This window comes from Vidua chalybeata, chromosome 9 (genome assembly GCF_026979565.1).
Source record: "Vidua chalybeata isolate OUT-0048 chromosome 9, bVidCha1 merged haplotype, whole genome shotgun sequence".
NCBI lineage: Eukaryota > Metazoa > Chordata > Aves > Passeriformes > Viduidae > Vidua > Vidua chalybeata.
The window spans coordinates 3,439,280-3,459,287 of NC_071538.1; the positions used below are offsets into that span (position 1 = coordinate 3,439,280).

The 20,008-nt window shown below is 47.4% G+C and overlaps 1 protein-coding gene across 6 annotated transcripts; it reads right to left on the minus strand.

Annotated features, from left to right (window-relative positions):
* Window positions 1-5,850: 5,850 nt before the first annotated feature.
* Window positions 5,851-19,853, minus strand: TDRD5 (tudor domain containing 5). Of its 6 annotated transcripts, none has more exons than XR_008432464.1 (11): window positions 19,842-19,853; window positions 19,250-19,488; window positions 17,782-18,291; window positions 16,876-17,006; window positions 13,757-13,962; window positions 12,870-13,076; window positions 11,782-11,848; window positions 10,625-10,825; window positions 9,643-9,802; window positions 8,885-9,032; window positions 7,426-7,581 (listed from the first exon to the last, which is right to left on the minus strand). XR_008432464.1 is itself a non-coding variant. In XM_053951133.1 (10 exons), exons 1-9 carry the CDS (start codon window positions 19,847-19,849, stop codon window positions 9,647-9,649), a joined length of 1,722 nt encoding a protein of 573 aa, XP_053807108.1. In that variant the 5' UTR covers window positions 19,850-19,853; the 3' UTR covers window positions 5,851-6,577; window positions 9,643-9,646. The 6 variants fall into 6 exon arrangements, 4 of the variants coding, with proteins under 4 accessions (XP_053807108.1, XP_053807105.1, XP_053807107.1 ...); XR_008432463.1 differs by having other exon boundaries at window positions 7,426-7,584; XM_053951133.1 differs by lacking the exons at window positions 7,426-7,581; window positions 8,885-9,032 and adding an exon at window positions 5,851-6,577 and having other exon boundaries at window positions 16,876-17,003.
* Window positions 19,854-20,008: the final 155 nt, after the last annotated feature.

Genomic DNA, 20,008 nt, shown 5'->3' on the forward strand with positions numbered 1-20,008 from the left:
TCATGTACTGGCAAGCTTCAGGAGCCATCAGCGAGGAGCAAGGGGTGCAGTGGTTTTACCCCAACCCCAACCAGCACCCCTAAGCCCCAGCACAGGGTAGGGCTAAGACCTCCACTGGAAGATTTTCTCCCCTCTTTCTTTAGGGAGCAGAGCCCTCTCCAACCTTCCTGGCTGCACAGGAGCCTTCCAAAGTCACACTCTGGCCATAATCAAGACAGCAGTGCCTGCCCAAACCTTGGCACTGGCTGCTCCTAGCCGTGGGCTGACAAGCCTGGCTCTACTCTTCTTCAGCATAGGTGAGAGGGAGATGAGGGAAGATTGAGCCATTACCCCGGTGACCACCCAGACAGCCTCCGGGAGCCTGTATGGCTCTGGCTCTCTGCATTCCCACCTTCCCTGCCCTTCCTCATGTTCTGGTCCTATGTCAGCTCCTTTCGGGGTAACTGCAAGCACATGGGCAGACAGAGCTTCAAAACTGCTGAGAACAAGCCCAGGAGAGCAATGATGAGCCAGGCTGGTCCTAGGACAGCCTCCTGCAGCATTGGAAATCGAGAGAGCTACTCATGGAGCATCGGTGGCCAGGACAGAGATGAGCGACAGCACCTTCCCCTCGCACTGCCGAACTGTTCAGCCCGATTTGTGATGCCGGGAAGGACGCTCAGCCCCAGTTCCTGGCCCATCAGCTTCCCCTGCTCCGCCGCATGCCCGCATGCGGCAGCAGGGGAGGGATGCCCGGCTCTGCACGCAGCCCGGCCACGGCCACACGTGTGCGGCGGCGGCAGCGGGGGGAGGTCGGCCCCCGGTCACCCAAATGCAGCTGGAGCAGCGCGTGGGCTGAGTATGCAGCGCCAGAAGGGTTCCGAGCACCTTCAGTGCCTGGGGAGTGGCTCTCGCCGCCATCCCAGCTCCTCTCCGTCCCGCTCCCAAAGTGGCCAGGCCACCAAAATGAGCTGGTCTCACACTTCTTGCAGCCCCTTCCTATGCCTGGAAGTGCTGGGGAGAGCAGTGGGGGCAGCCACGGCCCCTAAAGCATCCCTGCCTCCCCAGCCCCTGCTCGCTCCAGCGTAGCCCAGACTTGTCCTCATTTCAGGCTGGGCAAACGGCGGCCCAGCCCCAGAGGTAGCGAGATGATGCCAAACCTCCTAATGAAGCTTGACAGCAGTGGGATTAAAAGCACAAGTGAGATCGCAACCCCTCTGCAATCAGCTTCTGCCCTGGAAGAGTTGAATCAGAAAAGAAGACTCCTGGCAGCAGGGAGGGGATGAGGAGCCCGCTCACACAGGGTGAGGGCAGCAGGGGCCAGGGGGAACCTCGTCCATCCCAAGCTCTCTTCACTTGCCCTGCCAACTCATTGTCAGTAGAAAGGAGCCAATCTTCCCTCCTGCAGCAGCACCAGGAAGGAGTTTCACCAGCAGCAGTCCCAATTCAAAGTGGTCCTAAACTTTGGATGTAGAACAGGCCACACCATCTGCCCCCCTTCTTTTTGCTGCCTGCAAGGTCAAAGCATTCCACAAGGAGCTCCCTCCTTTCTCCCTCTCCTTTGAATGCTGTGCTTGGAGTGGTGCCACTGACACTGGAAACAACACCTGAGCAGCTAGGTCCAAGATAGAGAGAAAATAGGAGACCTCACCTGGATGCAAGGGGTGCTCAGGAGGACAACGACAGCCCTGTTTCTGTGGGACAGGGTGTGCATCAATCCTTGCAGCCAGCACCAAGCCCCAGAGGACAGCCCTGGTCCAACCAAAAGGCAGCACTGACCCATTTCCCACCGAGGGATGCTCCAGCAGAATTGCTTTCCCATGTTTCCTTCACATTCCTTCCCACCAGCAGGAATCCCTTGGCATTTCCCCTGAAGCCACCCAAAGGGGCCTTTGCAGAGATGCACTGGTGGCCAGCTTGCATGAGCCATCCCAGGGATGTGTTCCAAAAGGCCAGCAAGGCACAAGCACCGTCCCCATCTCTGCGCATCCGAAATCCAGCAGCCAGAGGCTGCTCTCCTGCCTGGCAGTCATTTTGTCAAAATGCAAGGCAAAACCAGGGCCTTTTGCTGCAAGAAAAAAGGAGCCACTCCAGGGACTGGCAGGAAGAGCTGATGGGTCTTGGCAATGCTTAGGTTGAAAAGTTCCAGCTCCAGACCTTATTTTGCAGTGACCTGTACCAAGATTTGGCTTTTCCCTTTTTCTTGCCAAATGGAAAGAAAAAGAAAGCCTTCCAGGTCAGAGGAAATAAAAGCATTTACTTGTGGGTCAAGTGAAACAATCTGATGCAGGGTTGAATGCACTTTTATCCTCCCCAAACAAGGAAAAGATTCAATTTCCATCTCAAAAAACCCCATCTAAAAATAAAGTCACAAACACTTTTAGGGTCAGAAGCACTCAGTTTTGGTTTTCAAGCCCAAATGATTTTCTCAACTGAACCCCACGTTGCAAAGCATGGCTTGACTCAAAAGTGCAGAGGGGTGGGGAGGGATGCACTGAGGCATCGATTTGGAAAATGTCACCCTCACTGAAGTGACATAGCCACAGCGACCACTGCAGGACCAGCCCAGGACCACCCGTGTCCCTGGAGGGCAGCCTGGGAACCCCGAGCTCCGCTCCTGCCTGGCTGCAGTGCCGGGAGGGAGGGAGGGAGGGAGGAACAGAGGTGTTTGGCCACCTCTGCTGCACTTTGCTCATCCAAAGCGAGCTGTCGCTTCCCATCCTCCTCGCCAGGCAAATCCTTCCTGACATCCTGTTTAAAACTCAAAGTACCCAATTACCACTGTGGCCAGGCAGCCAGGAGAAACTCTTCCATAAACACACCTCCAAAACAAAATCCCTGCCTGAAGTACCGCTCCTGACCCTTCCCAGAGCCACCCGTGTGCCAGGGGTACCCGAGTCCTTCTTGAGGTGGTCCAGGTGTGGCTCTGCTCTCACATGTGTGGCCCCAGCCACAGGAACACCACGTTTCCAGTTCCTGCTTCCCACCTGCCCAGCAGGGGAAGAGCCACCTAGTCCATGGCCCCATCCACCTTCCAGGGCTGACCCCAGACTCTCCCATCCCCGAGTCCACTAGCAAATCCCCGGAGCACACATCTTGCTGGTGTTTGGCTTAACTCCAGCTTTTAGGGAGACCTGCAGAGCTACGTTGCCTTTCAATTTTTAATTTCCTCTAAACATTTTGATCCTCTCCCCAGGGACTCCGAGTCGATCACCTCTGCTGGCAGCACAGCTATGGGGAAGGGGGAAACCAGGGGCAAAGGAGGGGAAAGCAGGCCCATCCCAAGCTCCTTTGGAGGAGCAAGACCCCTTCACATGCACACCCTGGGATGAGGGACATCCACACCAGGCTCCCCAGTGCCCCATGGAGGTGCTCCACAAGGAGGAAGAAGGGGGATGTCTCCAGATCCCTCCAGGAGGGACATGACACCTACAGGGACAGGGCTGTTGCAGAGCAGAGCACCCTCGTTCTTCCATCAGACACCTCTGTGGGTCTGGGTTCCCCAAAAATTGTCAAGGTTGATCCCAGTGCCAGGCACAGCTACCCCTCCTTTCACACCACCTGGCACTGGCACACAGCAGTGCCCAAGAGCAAGGATATGAATACAGCATCACTTTCCAGTCCCTGAGGCATCTTTGCCTTTTTTCCACTGCCTTAGGCAACAAATGTACAAACAGGGACCTGCTGGGCATGAGGAATGTGAGCTGAACTGCTCTGGGAAGGGAGATGCCATCACAGAGCTGGGAAGAGCAGCTCAGATCACACAGAGCAGGGAGCAGCTCCAGGTGTGTTTTCTGTCCCTCCGGTGCTGGGGTGGGGGTGGGGGGAGGGGGTCCAGGCTCAGGGTTAAGGTTCAGTTCTTCACCTTTTATCTTGACTGAAAGTGCATGGAAAACTAACCAAGCACTAGCAGACACACGTGAATGGCAAAACCTCAAAGAAAAAAGAAATCCTGATCAGCATGAGAAAACGTACATGGAATACCAGCAAGGCCCTGTAGCCCACCTTCAACAGGTAACCAGGGTGCAAAAAGAGTGATGTGCCCAGAATATGCTCCCTCCATACTCAAAACTGGCAGGTTTGGGAGTTCCCATATCACAGGGATACTGTTTAACACTTGCTGGCTCCCTCCCACAAATTTGCTGCTACCTTTCTGCACCCATGTAAGCTCCCAGTATCCACACAGCACCTTGCAGACCCTATAGCATCTCCCCAGTCTCAATTTCCTGAGACAGCAGTGGGACCCATCCCCAAAGCTCCCAGTTGCATGCCCAGGCAGTCTGTGGGCCTGCCGCACCCCAGTCAGGGAGCAGGACAGAGTCAGCTCCTGCTGGGCACGGGGACCTGACCACTGAGCGGGATGTTCTTCAGCTGCTCACCTCCCTTGCCCTCCCAGGCTCCCGGAGTTTGACGCTGCAGGGAGCTGAGCTGCTGAGCGCTGGCCTCGGCTGCCACCTAGCAGTGACCCAGCAGCAGCAGGGACACACTGACAGCTCTTCCACGTTCGGGCCCCTGCTGCAACCCAGCCTCGGGTTTTAGCTTTTATATTTTTCACATTCTGTGCTGCTTTAGTGTGTGGGTCTGAGCTTCATATGAGGGGATGGTGAGCTCTCTTCACAGAGCAGGGAGACAAAACAATTCCTTCTCCAGCTGGAGACCCAAGGACAAAAGATCCAGATCTCAGGCCCAAGAACATAAACAACGTGGTCTGAAGAGAGAAAAACAAGAAAGATGGAACTTCATGGGCTAAAGCTGGAATTGGACAATTAGCTCAAATATGCAAATGGACCAGAACTTATAAAAGTGAGAGACCCCGTGACCAACTGTGTATTTTTGTGGCCATTTGGGTTGTGCTGCCCAAGGTGGATCCATTGAGGTCTCTTAATAAATCCCTACCTTATTCTTTAGCTCCATCTAGTCTGTTCTAGGGCAGCCTTCACAACGCGTAACAGGGAGGTGGCAGGTTGGCTCTGGGAGACATCCTGCACCATTTGGCCACTGCCTTTAGGGGGCATCAGCCCACTGAGGGCCACAGGCCCCTGATCACCAACACCGGCCCTTTTCCCTGTGAAACAAAACTCACCACCCCAGTTTGCTGATGTCAGTTTGCAGGAGGCGCTTGGCACTGCCAGGGCAGCCCGAGTAAAAAGAGGATCTGAGGATCTTCTAAGAACACCTCACCGTGGCCCCCAGATGTCACGTCACTGAAACCAAAAGGGGGTTCTGCAGCAGAGGGTGAGCTCTGAGCAAGCTCAGTGATTGATGAATGACAAAAATGTGCAGTGAGTGCCCCAAAATCCAAATGTGGCAGCAGAGAAGCCAGGAAACCTCTGAAGCTCCCCACAGGGTTGGATAGCTCCCGCTCCTCAGCTTTCTCCTTCCATCTCTTTCATTAGCTTTCCCAGCAGCTGCTTTGTAACCAGCCCCAGATTTTTGGTTTTTAGCTGTTTCACATCCCAAACCCCACTTAAATGCTGAAATTAAAAAAAAAAAAAAAAAAAAAAAAAAAAAAGTGAAAGAATAATACAATGGTTTGGGTTGGAAGAGAGCTTTAAAGATCAACTAGTCCAATCCACAAATGTCTTATGCTGGGCTTTTACCCATTCCAGTATTACTGCTAGTATAATTCAGCTTTTCTTGGTGGTTTGCAGAGGAAGATACCTCTGGTATGGTTATGGTTGCAGGTGGGCACAGAATGGCCTTTGAAGCCCCTGAAGATGTGAGGAACACTCCAGGTACCAGAAAAGCAGCTGGATGGCAGCATTCCTAACCAGGGCATTTCTGTTTTCACAGCTTTTCTCTGCATTAACACCCATTAGGGTCACTTGCCACAGGCAAGGAGCTACATAAACACGGTCAAGCTGCAGGCTCTTTCTCACTGGATTCCTTACAGATTTTATTCCGTATCTTTAAGATGAGATTCCTGACACTTTGTACACGCGACATCCAACAAATCACAGCCTCTTCTTCCTGGGGAAGGAGGTTTCTTTGGCTCTCCTCACAGCAAGGAGTGTGTAGAGCATCCACTGTATTAAAAACCAAAATTACCTCCCCACACAATGTCAAAACAGCTCATGCACTGAAGGAAGGAGGGATGGGCAGCCAATTTCCCTCTCTTAAACTTAAAGGATACATAACGCAATGTGACACTTGGATGTTCTCCTGAACCATTATATTAAAGAGCAGTAACTCAGTATGCCACTGGTACAACAAAACCAAACTACTCTCCTGAAAGTAAAACTAACATTTGTCACACATGCTGGGCACACCTGAGATATCACACTCCAGGCTTTTTCAAGGGATTAAACATTTCTGAACAAAAAAAAAACCCAACAGCAGGGTCATACAGAGAGCCTGTGCTGCTCCAGTCTTCCTTGGCAGCAGCTCCAGCTTCTCCCCTCCTATCACACCTTCCTTCTCAGGCTGGGCAGCCACTGGAAGAAGGCATATGAAGTGGCCAATCATGCAGCTGCCAACACTGCAGAGGAGGGCAGGAGGGACACAGTTCCTGAGGTGGCCCTTGGTCACAAATGCCAGAGCATGGCAGAGGCCAACCACGAGACTCCTGGGAAGGAGTTGGTCTTCATGTTTCCTTCATCTGCATAAAGGAACACAGAAAAGAAAGATCAAATCTACACAAGCAAATCCAAGAGCTCCAGTTTAGACTGAAATCCCTTTTGCCTGGACCTGACCAGGTCATGGAAAGACTTGCTACTGCACACCTGTTTGATGAGTCTGACATGGTATAATGCAAAGACCCCTGTCCCTCTCCTCCTGCTGCTCCATCTCCACTTCCCCAGAGGTGGGAAATCAGATGTGAATTCAGTAGGTTTTGTCTAGGGAACTCTAGAGAGAAAAGTTCCAAGGCATAAACAGCCATTGCCTTTGGCAAGTCACTTAATCCACCTTGTAAATGGAGTAACTCTTGTATGGGTGTTGTAAATTCTTCCATCATTTGGAAGACGGAAGACAAGCACCCCACACAGGGAACTCACAGGGTTTACAAAATGCTTTAGTTCCCTATGGTTGAGAGACTGGGAAGTTCAGTATGAAATGAACACTGAAGTGGAGAAAAAATACTTCTGCATGCAAGCAGCAGAAAGTCTAGAAAAGAGAACAAAACCCAACAAGGAGAGAACTAACCCTCAATTCATTTTGTTCCCATTCAACAACTAGAAATCCATTTTGCTGCACAAAGGTCAACCCGATACATTGCATCCAGCTATTTATTATTGTGGCATCTCCAGCCCACAGAAACACCAACATTTCCATCTGTTCCAGCAGCACCAGCCTTAGGATACCCAAGAGGGGCTGCAAAACTCACAGCACAGTAACAGGCTGCTCAACTTTCTGCCAGCCAAGTTGGACTGATTAATCTGTTCATTCTGTCAAGGGGGCAGAGCATGAATGGTGCTGCCATGAGTCCAACACTGGGATGTACAGCTTCATAAAGTTGGGCCCTGCTGGAAAAACTTTTTATCTGATCTGGGTCATCTTGTCTGATTTCTGCTGGTTGCCTGGAGTAAATAAAGGAGGTGTAAAGGTCTTCACTGACTTGACTAAGACAGCAGGCACTGAGGACTCTCCAAGAGAATGAGATGGCTGCTAATGAAGGAAAAAAAAAAAAATTGAGAGGGTGCAATTAATGCACATTCAGCTCATTAGCTGCCCTGATCTTAATTATCTCTCAAAATTTACAAAGAAGTGGAAAGTCAGCAAATGGATAATTAAAAAACCAGATCACACAACAATACAACAATAATCCCCCAGTTCCCCGGGCCAAAGGGCAACTTTTTCTCCACAGCAAGCTGGAAGGAGCAATAGATTATTACAATACACAAGGCACCCTATCTTAGCAAAGAATTAACAGCTGTCTCATCTCTCAGCAGCCCCACGCAGAATCAATGATGGCAATGACAGAGGGAGTTTCTGCAAGGAGGCAGGAGCTGAGTCAGAGGAAACCCCTCTGCATTTTTGCTTAAGAATTCAAATTAAATTTCCATTTCAGGGATGTTCACTCATGTCTCAGCCAGAGACGAGAGCTGATGTTTGTATTTTTTAACTCAGTATGGAGGAGAAAACTAGTGAAATGACAGACAAGCAGCAATTCAACCACAGCTGTTCAAAAACTGGGTATTTGCTCTCTAGGCTGCTTCAGTTGTCAGGGCACTAGGGGACTGTGACTCCTGCAGCAGCAAGTATGGCTGGGCAGCAGGAATTCAGTGCTGACAGGATGCCAAGACAGACATCACTGGAGTCCAATTAGCCAACTACTCAGCTGGATACCAGCAGCCCACTGAACACCCCTGCCTAACATGCAGGAAAAAATCTGAGTGTTAGGACAAGGCTAAAAGATTATTTTTATCTCTTCTTGCCACCCACACCATTCTCACTGAGGGACAGGATGCATTTGCATTCCACTAGTCTTCAAATCATCACCTATATCTGATATTTATGAATCTTGCTTTAGTCAACTAGGTAAGGAACTCTCCAGATTCCTGCATTTGAAACACAAACTCAAGATTTCCACTCTCCCCCCCCATTACCTTCTTCCAAACACATACAATATGATGGTTTGTGTCTTTCAGTTCATTTGATAAATTGACAGAGCAAGGACATTAATATCCAAGACACACAGCTTACACAGAGTTTCTCTAGAACAGCAACCTAAGTTGGCTAGAAAAAAAAACTAGAGGAAATTACTACTTTACAGTTACTAGCATTAGACTTGCTTTTACTCTTCTTTCAGAGCAGTGTCAGAAACAGCCCCAGAGCAGGCCGACTGCTGAACACTTCAGCATTGGCTTGGCATTGACATTGGCTTGAAAGGTGCTTTGCTCCCTGTAGTAAAACGTCTCATGAAAAATCCTACCATTTAAATAACCAGAAAAGGGGAGAGAATCACCTGTAGACAAGTGCTCCTGGTGTTTCTAATGGAAGTACCCTAGACTGCACTCAAGACCTGGGGTTTCCTCCCTGCTTAAGATCTCTGTTCAGCAGTTGATCAAACTGTTAAATAGCCAAGGGCTTCTCTTTGAACACGCTCTGAAACCCTAGATGTAAAACATACACATATGCTTTACATTCACCCTTATTTTGTTAACAAACCTGTGGTTGTACAGAACCTTATCCCCAAAAACAACCAGGACTGCAAATCACTTCCTTTCAGGTCAGTTTAGGATGAGCAAGACCCTTTACTGCAAATATTTACCACTAGCACTTGTGGTCTTTCCCTGCATTTACAGACTAGTACCCTGAATTATTACACTTCCTTTGCCAAACCCCAGAGATCTAAGAGGAAAACACACACTTCCTGGCTCCCAGGGGTGCAAAACCATGGAAGTGCCAAGTCAAACTGATCACAACAATCTGGCACTGCTCTGAGTTCTCAGAGTCCACTCTCAAACTGAAAAATTATGGTGCACACATGGGAGGTTACAGAGAGCACAAAGACTCTCTGAAGTCTCCAAAGGGATCACAGAACAGGCAGCTAGAAAGGTATTTATGGTCTATATAAATAATAGTTTTCATATTTTGTTTCTGCTTGCTTTTTATAAAAGCAGAAAACCAACTCCACAGAAAACTTCCACTGGACTAAAACAAGACACATCTGCTGAGCCCTGGAGCTGATTTCATGGAATGACAGCTGTGCCAAACTCTCACCTGGTCACACCTCAGCCCCATTCAGCTTCAAGGTTGCTGTTCCACTGTCTGCATCTCGAGATTCCTGCTGCAAGCAAAGGTCTGGCTCCACCACTTCAGCATTTCCCTGCTTTCCACTGGGCTGAACATACAAGGCTGAAGGATTCAGTTCCTCAAATTCCTAGAACAAATAAAAACCATGCCAGAACAGTAAAAAACCTCTACATTGTAACTACCACAGAGAATAAAAGGATGCAGCAAATCTCTAACAGGTCAGCAAATGGATGAAGGTGCACAACACCCAAGAGTTAGCTCCAAATTCTTGCACAAATGGCCATATTAAGAAAATCAACTCCTCTTCTGCCAGCAGCAAAATTTCTCAGCAGTGCCCCTCTCCCCCAGAATTGGGCCCACACATACAAAGATACCATCACAGGATCTAATCCTGCCAAAACATGCATTCTGCATCTGCTGAATAAAACAAATAGAAGAACTTCAGGCTGTAAAACTCAGCTTTCTGCTGAAATATAAAATCATGGCAGTACCTTTCCAAGAGCTTGCATAATCCACACTGGAACTGAGCTGAGACATGCAAACAACGCCACAGATAAGCCTAAAGCACAAATGATCTGGCTTACAATTGGCGTGACAATAGGCAATTACCATGGTTATGCCATCCAGCACTGACAAAATATGACAGTTTGTAAACCAAAACCATTTCCATAGCAACTTTTAATCCATTGCTAGAAGACAGGCTGAAAACAGTTTGTTCTACTAAACAGAACATCTCTGCTGTACCATCAGATTCCACCTTAACCAAAAAGCAAGCTCTCTACACAGAGAGAGCTTAGACACTCGGGGATGCAGTCACAAAATGAAAAGCTACAGGAAAGCAGGGAATACCAGTTTTGGTCTTCACAAAACCACTTGCTTCAAGGTAAGAATCTTTCCAGTTACAGGCACCCAAGCAGGGATCTTTCCCTTCTCCTTCCTCCCTCCTGACCTGGGAAGGGATGTTTTCTCCACAGATATCAGCATATCCCATGTCCCTCAAGACAGAGTGGAAGTAGACATCCTCCTTGGTGGATGTGTCACATAGGAAGAGATTCAGAACACCATCCACGTATTCATCCACGATGCCCACAAGTTCCTTGAAGCGACAGAGATGCTTGAACAGGAGAATTGCTGCACTGGACCACGTACCCTGAAGAGGAGACAATGTAAAGTCACCATAAACAGACCAATATCCACCACCTGAGACTTTTCCTTGTGGCGGGCACTTGTCAAAAGCCAACTGAGCTAGGCCAGGCTAGTGACAAATACAGGAAAGTCAGGCAGACAAGCTTCCCAGCATGAAACTAAATCTAACTACCCCAAAGCCTGCAATTCTCATTACACTGGGAATGCCCTTTCACCCTAACTACCTACTTCCAAACATAGTTCCATGGCATTCACCAGTGATTTTATCCCAATTGCCTAAAATACAGCTGTTTGTTGGGGTTTCTTTTTTAATTCCTGGAATCACAAGACTTCACAAACATGAAAAGTATCAAAAGTTATTAAGATGCTGCTAAGCCTTACCACAAAGAAAACTGTGATTAATCCTCAAAACCCAGGGGAAATAATTTTTAAAAGCAACATCTTTAAAGACACACAGGCAACAACTCTGCTCACATGCTTTCCTTCAGAGATTGTACTTCTCAGGCTTCTTGACCAAGAAGTTTCCCATCACAGAGAAAATTTCTTATGACCTCTATAACTCTGCTGTGCTAACTGCATCAAGCCAACTCACTTAAAGCTCTGTTACAGAGTAAGTTTTTAAAACAGAGGGTTGGAGCTACCAAGGCTTCAAAAAGACCTTGGGGGACTACTGGCAGGGAAAGGAACAAGTTTGCTGAGCTGCTTAACAGGAGCCACCTGTTTCTGCAAGAATATAAGCAAGAATGCTCTGATGGCAAGGAAAGCACTGAAAGGGTGATTGCTTGTAGAGCAGACACTCACCCAGCACACTCTGCTGAATGTAACAGCACTAATTCTGCTGTAAAAATCAACAGGACCTGACTTCATTCAAATGTTTGCCCTTGGCAGGAGAAATAGACAGCCTCTACTTGATAACTCCTCTACATATGTCAATAAACAAAACTGCATGTGGACACCTACCTCCACAGGTTTTACCCATGCCAAGGAACAGGGGATGGCCTGAGCAGGCAGCTTCAAGTAGTGCCACCTAAAATACAAAGCAAAACCATTACAGCAAAAGCAGGGATAAATCAGCAGAAGAGCAGAACATCCTCCCCTTATGGGTTTTACTAACAGTTTAGGAATGCAGAAGCATACATTGGATTGTGTACTCATGACTAAAACCCAACAGCAACTTCAGAAAACACTCCATATCCAGATAATAGCCACAGCAAAGCCAGCAGTAACAACTGGTCTCTTATGCATTCCCTGGCCCAAGCATCTTCCCATCAAAACCCCTTGTGGAAACAAAGTTACAGAGAGCCATGACTTTTGAACCAAAGAATGCCAACAGCCAGGCAAGAGGAGAGGTAAACTGGGGGACAAATATGGAAAATGTGCTGAACTGCAGAAAAAAGTACCTCTGACATTGCAAACAAGTGCTACTTGGGGGATGTGCCTTCAGGATAATGTGTATAACCATTCATGCAACCCAGGAAGGAGCATTACGGAGCTTGCCCCAAGGTGACAGACAGCAGCAAGAGGACAGACTGAAGAGTGAAGGCAGACACAGGATTTAGCAGTGTACCCCAGGGGCCAGTGCTGGGTCTAGTATTGCTCAATGTCTTCATTATCAATCTGGGGGATGGGGGAGAGTCTACCCTCAGTCTGCTGACGACACAAAACTGGCATGAGAGGCTGATGCCCTAGAGGGTCAGGTTGCCGCCCAGATAGATCTTGACAGGATAGAGAAATGTACAGACAGGAACCTCACAAAGTTCAACAAAGTCTGACACTTGGGGAAGAACAACACCATGCATCAGCACAGTGTGGACCAACTGGAAAGTGACATTTTTGCCAGGAGAGTGACCAAGCACTGGAATGGGTTGCCCAGAGAGGTCATTGAGTCTTCATGCTTGGAAACATTCAAAACCCATCTCAGCATGGTGCTAGGCAGCCTGTTCTAGACAGCCCCACTTCAGCAGGGAGCTTGGACAGAATGACCTCCAGAAGCCTAATCCAACCTCAAGCTGTTCTGTGGTTCTGCTGCCAATGTGTAATTCACTTACTTGAGGAATCTCAGCCAAGACTTCTGGACAATCTGGAGGTGTCCATAGTCTGCACAGAATACCTCTACCTCCTGGTCATTGATCACACGGTGGATGATGACACGGTACCACCACTTGGAGACCATGACACAGCAGAGCTGTCCAGGCCGCACTGCAGACTCAGGCATGATGTATTTATCAGAAGCAACTTTATGTGAGTAAACGTGTCTGTAAAAGATCACAGTGAGAAACCAGCCTTAGGAGGATGCAGGAGATGAACAAGGAGAAATATATGGGGCATCAAAAGAATCCTGACTTTAAAGTCCTCGTGACATGAATTTTCAGGAGTTGTTTTAATAGACCTTTTATATCTCTGTTCTGCCACACTTAAAACTGAAATGGGAATCAAATTGTAACCCCAAACTTTCAACATTTGAACAATACTCTTGGGGTCCAACAAAAAGTTAATTAATAGGGATTAATCAGGGGCTAAACATAGTCATCCTAATAATTACTTTTTTACCATTACCTTGACATAATCAGCATTTCTCATGAACCAGGTTTTGCAGTGCTGGCCCAGGTGCAGTGTTGGAGGTGGACGTAAAAGCCTTAACTGAGCACATTAGCAACAGCTGCACAGACAAGACACAGGAACCCTCCAAGCTCTTTTCCATAACCCTTCCAGGCTTACAAAGTTCAGACTGCTAGGACACAGACAAACCACAGGAACTGCTGGTGACCACACTTTCTACTTGTTAGTTCAAAGGAATGGACATTTTGAGTAGTGTTGCAGGGCAGCACCAGCATCTCTGTACCAAGTCATGAAGCCAGCAGTGACCATCAGCAAGAGCTGGGTGCCCTGTTCCCTCAGCACAAACACCCACTGCACTGCCACAGCATGCTCCCACCTCATCTCAAACATCAGATCCTGCAGTTTATAGGATGCTTCCGTGCTGCAGATGTGGATGTAGAACTGGCTAGGAGAGATGACGCATTCCACAATCACTCCCACCAAGCACCTTCTCTTCAGAGGTGGCAAACTGCAAAGGCTTCTGTCCTGAACAGCATCTGGAGGGATTTCTGGAGTCGCTGGAAACTGCTCAAAACCTTGATGCTACAAGGGGATAAGTGGGAGGTGGCACTCAGATGTCTCCTCATGCACTGAACATACATAATTGGCCTTTGCATTAATTTAAAAACTAGTTCTGCTTTCCTGGGGACTTGTGAATTACTGAATATCAGAGAGTCCCAACAGATTGGGTAAACTTGGATGAAAACTTTCCCTGTGATAGAAAAAATCATTTTCACACTCTTTCCTTCTTCCCTCCAGTGTTAAGAGGGGTGCAACAAAAATACCTTGCTCATATTCCTGCAAGGAATTGAAGTCAGGTCACATATTTAGATGAAAATAGTGAATGAATACTGCCTAAAAAGCAGAACAAAATCAAGCCCCAAACACAACCAACCTCTTTGCTGGATTTTTCCGAAAAGGTATTATTTCTATATTCCATGACCATGAAAAATTACATGATTGAACCAGCAAAACTATCTGAAAATGACTCTGAAGTGACAGAAGACATGAATGCATCCCACTTTCACACTAGAGCTACTTCCCAAAGACAAAACCTGTCAAAATCTACAATTCAGAAATTCTTTTCTCACTTCAGACAAATTTGTACAAGTGAACTGTTCACACAGCTTTCAATTTTTCATTATTCTAACTGCTGAAAACATTATTTCACTTGAAGTAGTATAGATGGGAGCCTTAATCCAACATCAGCTACTTTCACTGCCTCAAGAGCTTTCTTTTGTGCCAGCAGACAGCACTTCTCCAATGACTGAAATCAAAAACACTTCAATTTTATTCATTGTGAACACAGTACAAATTATCACTGCATCATACATCACAGGCAAGATGTGGGCAATTCATATTCCAGCACACTCCCTGTTGCTTATTTCTAAATTCAACTGCAAACAATGGGGTTTTGCAATAGTGGCTCTCTTAATCACTTTGTAAAGGTGCAGATGATAGAACATTCTGAGTTAGAAAGCACCCACAAAAATCATCAAAGTCCAGCTCCTAGAGCTGCAAAGGACCACCTCAAAAATCCCACCATGTGCCTGAGGGGATTGCCCAAATATTTCTTGAATTCTGGCAGGCTTGGTGCTGTGACCACTTTCCTGGTCTCTCCTTCTGCAGACTGAGTAAAGCCTAATGCCCTTCAATTTTTTGGAGTTAGAAATTTTGACTAAAACATTTGAATTATACAGTGAGTTAACATTTTTGAGTCTAGGAGCAACTGAGGGAATTCTGGCCTGAGCAGCAGCATCACCTCTAAAAACTCCTTACAATTTCACAAATTTCCTCTGTGTAGTCCCTGTGAATGGTGGCATTTCTAAGGGACAATTTTGCTCTGATAAAGCTCTTCAGATCAGACTTGTGTTAAGGGCATACATGAGCTTTATATGCTAGCTCACATATTGTTAGTGACAAGAGACACTTCTTTGAAAGACGTAGGGGATGTGCACTTGAAAAGAAGCTCACAAAATGCAACAAAGCTTTAAAAAGATAAAGCAAGAGTTCACAGTGTAAAATCAGGCTTTATAAGAGGTATGACTTGCAAGAGAGGTTGACTACTTTCCCCAAGCTGGACTGGCAGCTGCCAAGAGTGGTGTGGGTGATACTTCTCCTTCTGTCATGGCAGCAAGAAAAAGCTCCTGAGAGAAGCAGCTCTGTCTTCTTTATCCTTCTTGGAGCTCAGCAGATAGACTGAGCCCTTGTGCCCCACCTGACCCTGAAAACACTTCCAGGATACCTGGCAGCAGGGCAGGGATCAGGTTGCATCTTTCCCCTCAACCTTGCAGCATCCTGATGAACAAATGTCCATTGCACACCCAAACAAACACATTCTAAACTGCTACCCTCCTCTTTAGAGCTTTTTTAAAACAAAACAGCAAACCTTGTGTTTCATGACAAACAGGAGTTGTACAAACATCTCCCAAGTCTTTTTTTTTTTGCCAGGATCTTTAATTGGGTTCCTTCTGCAATACCTAGGAACAAAAATCTGGGGCTACCTAGACCATATCCCCTCTTTCATTGCCTTCACACAGACTTGTGGTTTGACCCAGGGAAATTCCCTGTGGACCTTATCACACCAAACTAAAATTTCTTTAAAGGATCAGAACAGGCTGCCAAAAATCTCTCAAGTGCTACAATCTTATCAGGTATTACACAAAGTTCAACTCATAGTTCCAGGCTTCCAAGCTCATTAGTACACAAAACACCAAAGTCAGGAAGAACCCTTGGGATTCTTTCCCTACTTCTAAGCTCCAATTGTACATCTGAGTATAGCCACAACACAAGCTTGGCGGAGGAAATAACTCTAAGCAGGAGGATTTTCCTGAGAAAAAGAAGGTCTAAAGATGCTCAAAAGAAAAAAAAAATAAAGGAGGGACAAACAAATTCTGCCAAAAAGATTTGTCAGTTCAAAGTCTCTGTACTGCTATTCTCCAGCCCCTTCTAAAACCACACTGCTAAACAAAACAAAATAATGATCATTTCCTACCAAATAGCAGACTTGAGACTGCAGGAATCAAGGTCACTGAGGAACATTCCCCAGCTCTGTCCAACTGGTTGACACTGAAGCCCTGTCAACAGCAGCAGGGGAAATTTCACACAACTGGTCTCACAACAAAATTATCAAAGTCCAGTTACAAGTAACTCTACCAAAAGGTATCACCACGCTTGTAAGTGAGCCAGATGACACTCAACTGGCCTGGGATGATCTGATAGACCTGAAGACCAGAAGGAGACCAGAAAAAGACTGACTTTGCATGGCACATAAAGCTATCCATCAGGTCACTACGAGTCTGCTTGCCTCCAGAGACATCTAAAACAGGTACAAAAATGTTAGGAAGCAGCAGTGCCTCAACAATGCAATCTCAACAGAAACAACGATAGTAAAAAGAGTATCACCCCTTGAAATCGACACAAAAAAATCTAAAGATCATTTGTCCAGCCACTTACCTGTTTGAGGTGATCACCCAAATCTACTGCTTGTGTTTGCACTGGCTCCGAATCCATCAGAACTGCTGCCTGGTAGCACCTCTTTGTCTCACAGGTGGGTTCCAAAGGAGGCATCTCAGCTGCAGATGCTGCTGCAAAGACCATAATTTGGCCGTTATTCTTTGTTGGACTGATACAGTGTTGCACATTAAGCAGAAAGGGAAAACAAAAATATGGAAGTCTGAAAGCATTGGTGCTGTTTTCCTCAATACTTGTATCATTCACAGCCACCACATTAATGAGTATTTACTGTGTCAGTAAGTGAAAACAAAACAAGAACCACTTGCTCTTGTAAGCAAGCTGAAGGTTAAAATCAATTGCTAGAATAATGTTAAAATGTATTTTCTCTGGAAAAGCTGTGAATTTGGCAGGAACTGTATGTGATTATCCACCCTGTCCGATAGGTTTTATGGGAATGATGAAGGCATCTGCAGTTCTGTCTTGTAGAACACTGTAGCCATGCCTTTCAGGCCAGTGTTAAATCTTCAGTCTCAAAAAGTGTATGGCAAAAGCTTTACCAGCCTGCAGAGCAGACATAGAGAAGATTAATCAGTTTTTTTCACTTATTACCAGGAATGACTAGAAATTCTAGTCCTGCACACACATTCAGTAAGTCCATACTCTGAATGGGCTAATCAGCCCTTCTTTCACCTCACACCACAGAACAGTGGCAAAAACCCTCCCGTTAAATTCTCTGCTACAAGACAACTGTCTCGTGACAGCTGCTCCTGCAGCACTCAACAACCCTTCTGTGCCAAACCCCAGGGGAATCAGGACTTCTACAGCAGCAACAGAAACTTGAAAGGCAGTTGCTTGGCCACAGAGCTTGTAAGAGCTAAGTGCTTTCAGTTAAACACACCACCTCACCTTGCAGCATCTCTTCTTCCTGAGCCTCACCTTGAGGCTCCTCTTCCTCCTCAGCTTCATTTTGAGGCATCTCTTCTTCCTCAGCCTCACCTTGAAATGCCTCTCGCTGTTCTATCTTGCTTGCCAAGTACTTCCTCAGGACCAGCAAGGAACCTGCCTTTGTCTGCTCAACGACAATGGAATCAGACATGCTCCTGAGAACTTCAAACATGGACAAAAATCCGTACTGCCTGTACTGGAACGCCCGGCCAAAGCGTCTGAGGAAGGCCTTGTCCAAGTCTGCCAGCAGGAGCGGTGAGGAGCTCAGCAGGTCCTGCAGCTCAGCCTTCACCATTGCTGGCAGAACAGAAGTCCCAGCACTCAGAGTTTGGAAATTCTGTGGATTCTTAGAGTTCTTAGTGGGAAAAGTAGCATTTGCCTTTGTAGCAGTTTTCTTTGATGCCTTACGTGTCTTTACTTTCTGGTTGGCAACCAGTTTGGCAATCCCTTTGGTGGAGTCATCTGCAATGGCTGCAACGGAAAAAAATAAAACACACAACCAGAACAATGAACCATTAAAAGCTCTACACTGGCAAAGCTCCTCTTTCGTTCCTTTTTTTCTTCTTTTTCCACATCCCCTCCAGAAGCACTTGTCTCCTTCAAAAGCAATCACACTAAACCATGGCTGATTTCCAGCAACCTCGCCCTTTGCAAACTGGACTGAACTATTTTTGAAAGCCAGCAACCAGTTTGCACCCTCATCCCTAGGAACTGAGACCAGGCAGGAAGGCAGGTCAGATTCTTGGATGCAGGATCACAAACAAAAACCAAGCTGCTGAGAGTTTTGCTGGGAAAGCAGAATCACAGCAAACTGTCACTACAGAGCACCCCCTGCCCAGCAAAGGTCTCCCTGGAGAACAGCCCAGGTCTTTGCCAAGCTTCTAAACAACTTTTTCTTGTGTTACTGTAGCACTCAAAAAGCCCCCAGCCATTTCACCCTTCCCAATCAACTCTTTGCAACTGCCATTTGTTGTCACAACTCTTCCTCAAAGAAAAAGAAAATGAAAAAGGTTCTTTGATACAGGCTAAGCTTCCTATAGGGTCAGGTACAGAAAGCTTCACACCTTCTCTCAAGAGGCCCCATCCCTGGTTTTGGCTCCTGCTGTAGTCTGCATTTACAGGAAAAGTGATACCAGTTCTAGTGTATACATAAGGAATTGTTATGTTAGTTTCTAAACCAAGTGCAGAGTGAAAAAGTGTACAAAAATAACTAGAAACATGGATGACTTTTTTAGGCGGGAAAGAGCACAAAAGCGTTAAAAGACAGATCAAAATACAAGAAGAAATATCAAAGACAAAAAATTAACCAGAGTTGTATGAGAAACAGATTAAAAGATATGTGACATACAGTTCTGCACACGCCAACATTGCTTCACTCCACTATGAGGTTCCAAACAACTCCTCCACCCATCTGGAAACAAAACCTCACCTTTCAGTATTAAAGCACCATCCTTAAGAGAACAGATTTGGACAACTTCAGGCATTTGTGTCACCAGCTCCAAGGTGGACTGGAAGCCCAGGTCACGCAGAGGGAGAGGTTTGCAGACCACGGCCATGTACTGCTCCTCCAGCTGCTCTGGCGTCAAGCCCGCTTTGGCAGCTATCAGCATGGCCCTCACTTCCTTCTTCAGCACCTCCATAAGCTGCACCTGCTTCGACGCCTCTGTACTAAAGGGGAACACAAGCAAGCAGATGACAACTTGCACCACAGCTGCTCATAATCAGCCGAATTTCAGCTTTTTCCCCACTTAGCACCTGAAAGCTGGCAGCAGGCTCACGAACAACCCCTTCATTCACTTGCCAGCACCCCTGGAGTTTAATGCACCCTTGAACCTCTGCCAGTGCAGACACCCTGCGCGTCCATACTGCTGCCCAAGGACACCCAACCCACCGCCGGCGTCAGTGCTACTCGCAGAAACCCCTGTGACCCTAACCCCTCAGCCTCGCAGGGTGCCTGTCCCCCACGAACACCCCCGTTCCCTCAGCCCCACGCCGGGACACTCCCCCGCTCCCACACGTACGGCGCCATCGCTCCAGCCTCCCCGCGCGCCTGCGCGGCGCCTTTCCCGCCTTTGCGGGGCGCGAGGGCGGGGTGGGGCCGCTCGTCCCCCCTTCCCCCTGGCCACGGCCGCCGTTGCTGCGCCTCTGAGGGGGAGCGGTCGACACCGCCCTCAGCGCTGAGGTGGGA

Bases quoted from the DNA above. Each gene is read 5' to 3' on its own strand.
- TDRD5 (XM_053951130.1), bottom strand. The intron at 13,077-13,756 runs GTGGGAGCATGC...GATCTTTTACAG, and splicing joins GATCTGATGTTTGAGATGAG to ACACGTTTACTCACATAAAG. The intron at 10,826-11,781 runs GTAGGTGTCCAC...TCTCCTCTTCAG, and splicing joins CATGGGTAAAACCTGTGGAG to GGTACGTGGTCCAGTGCAGC.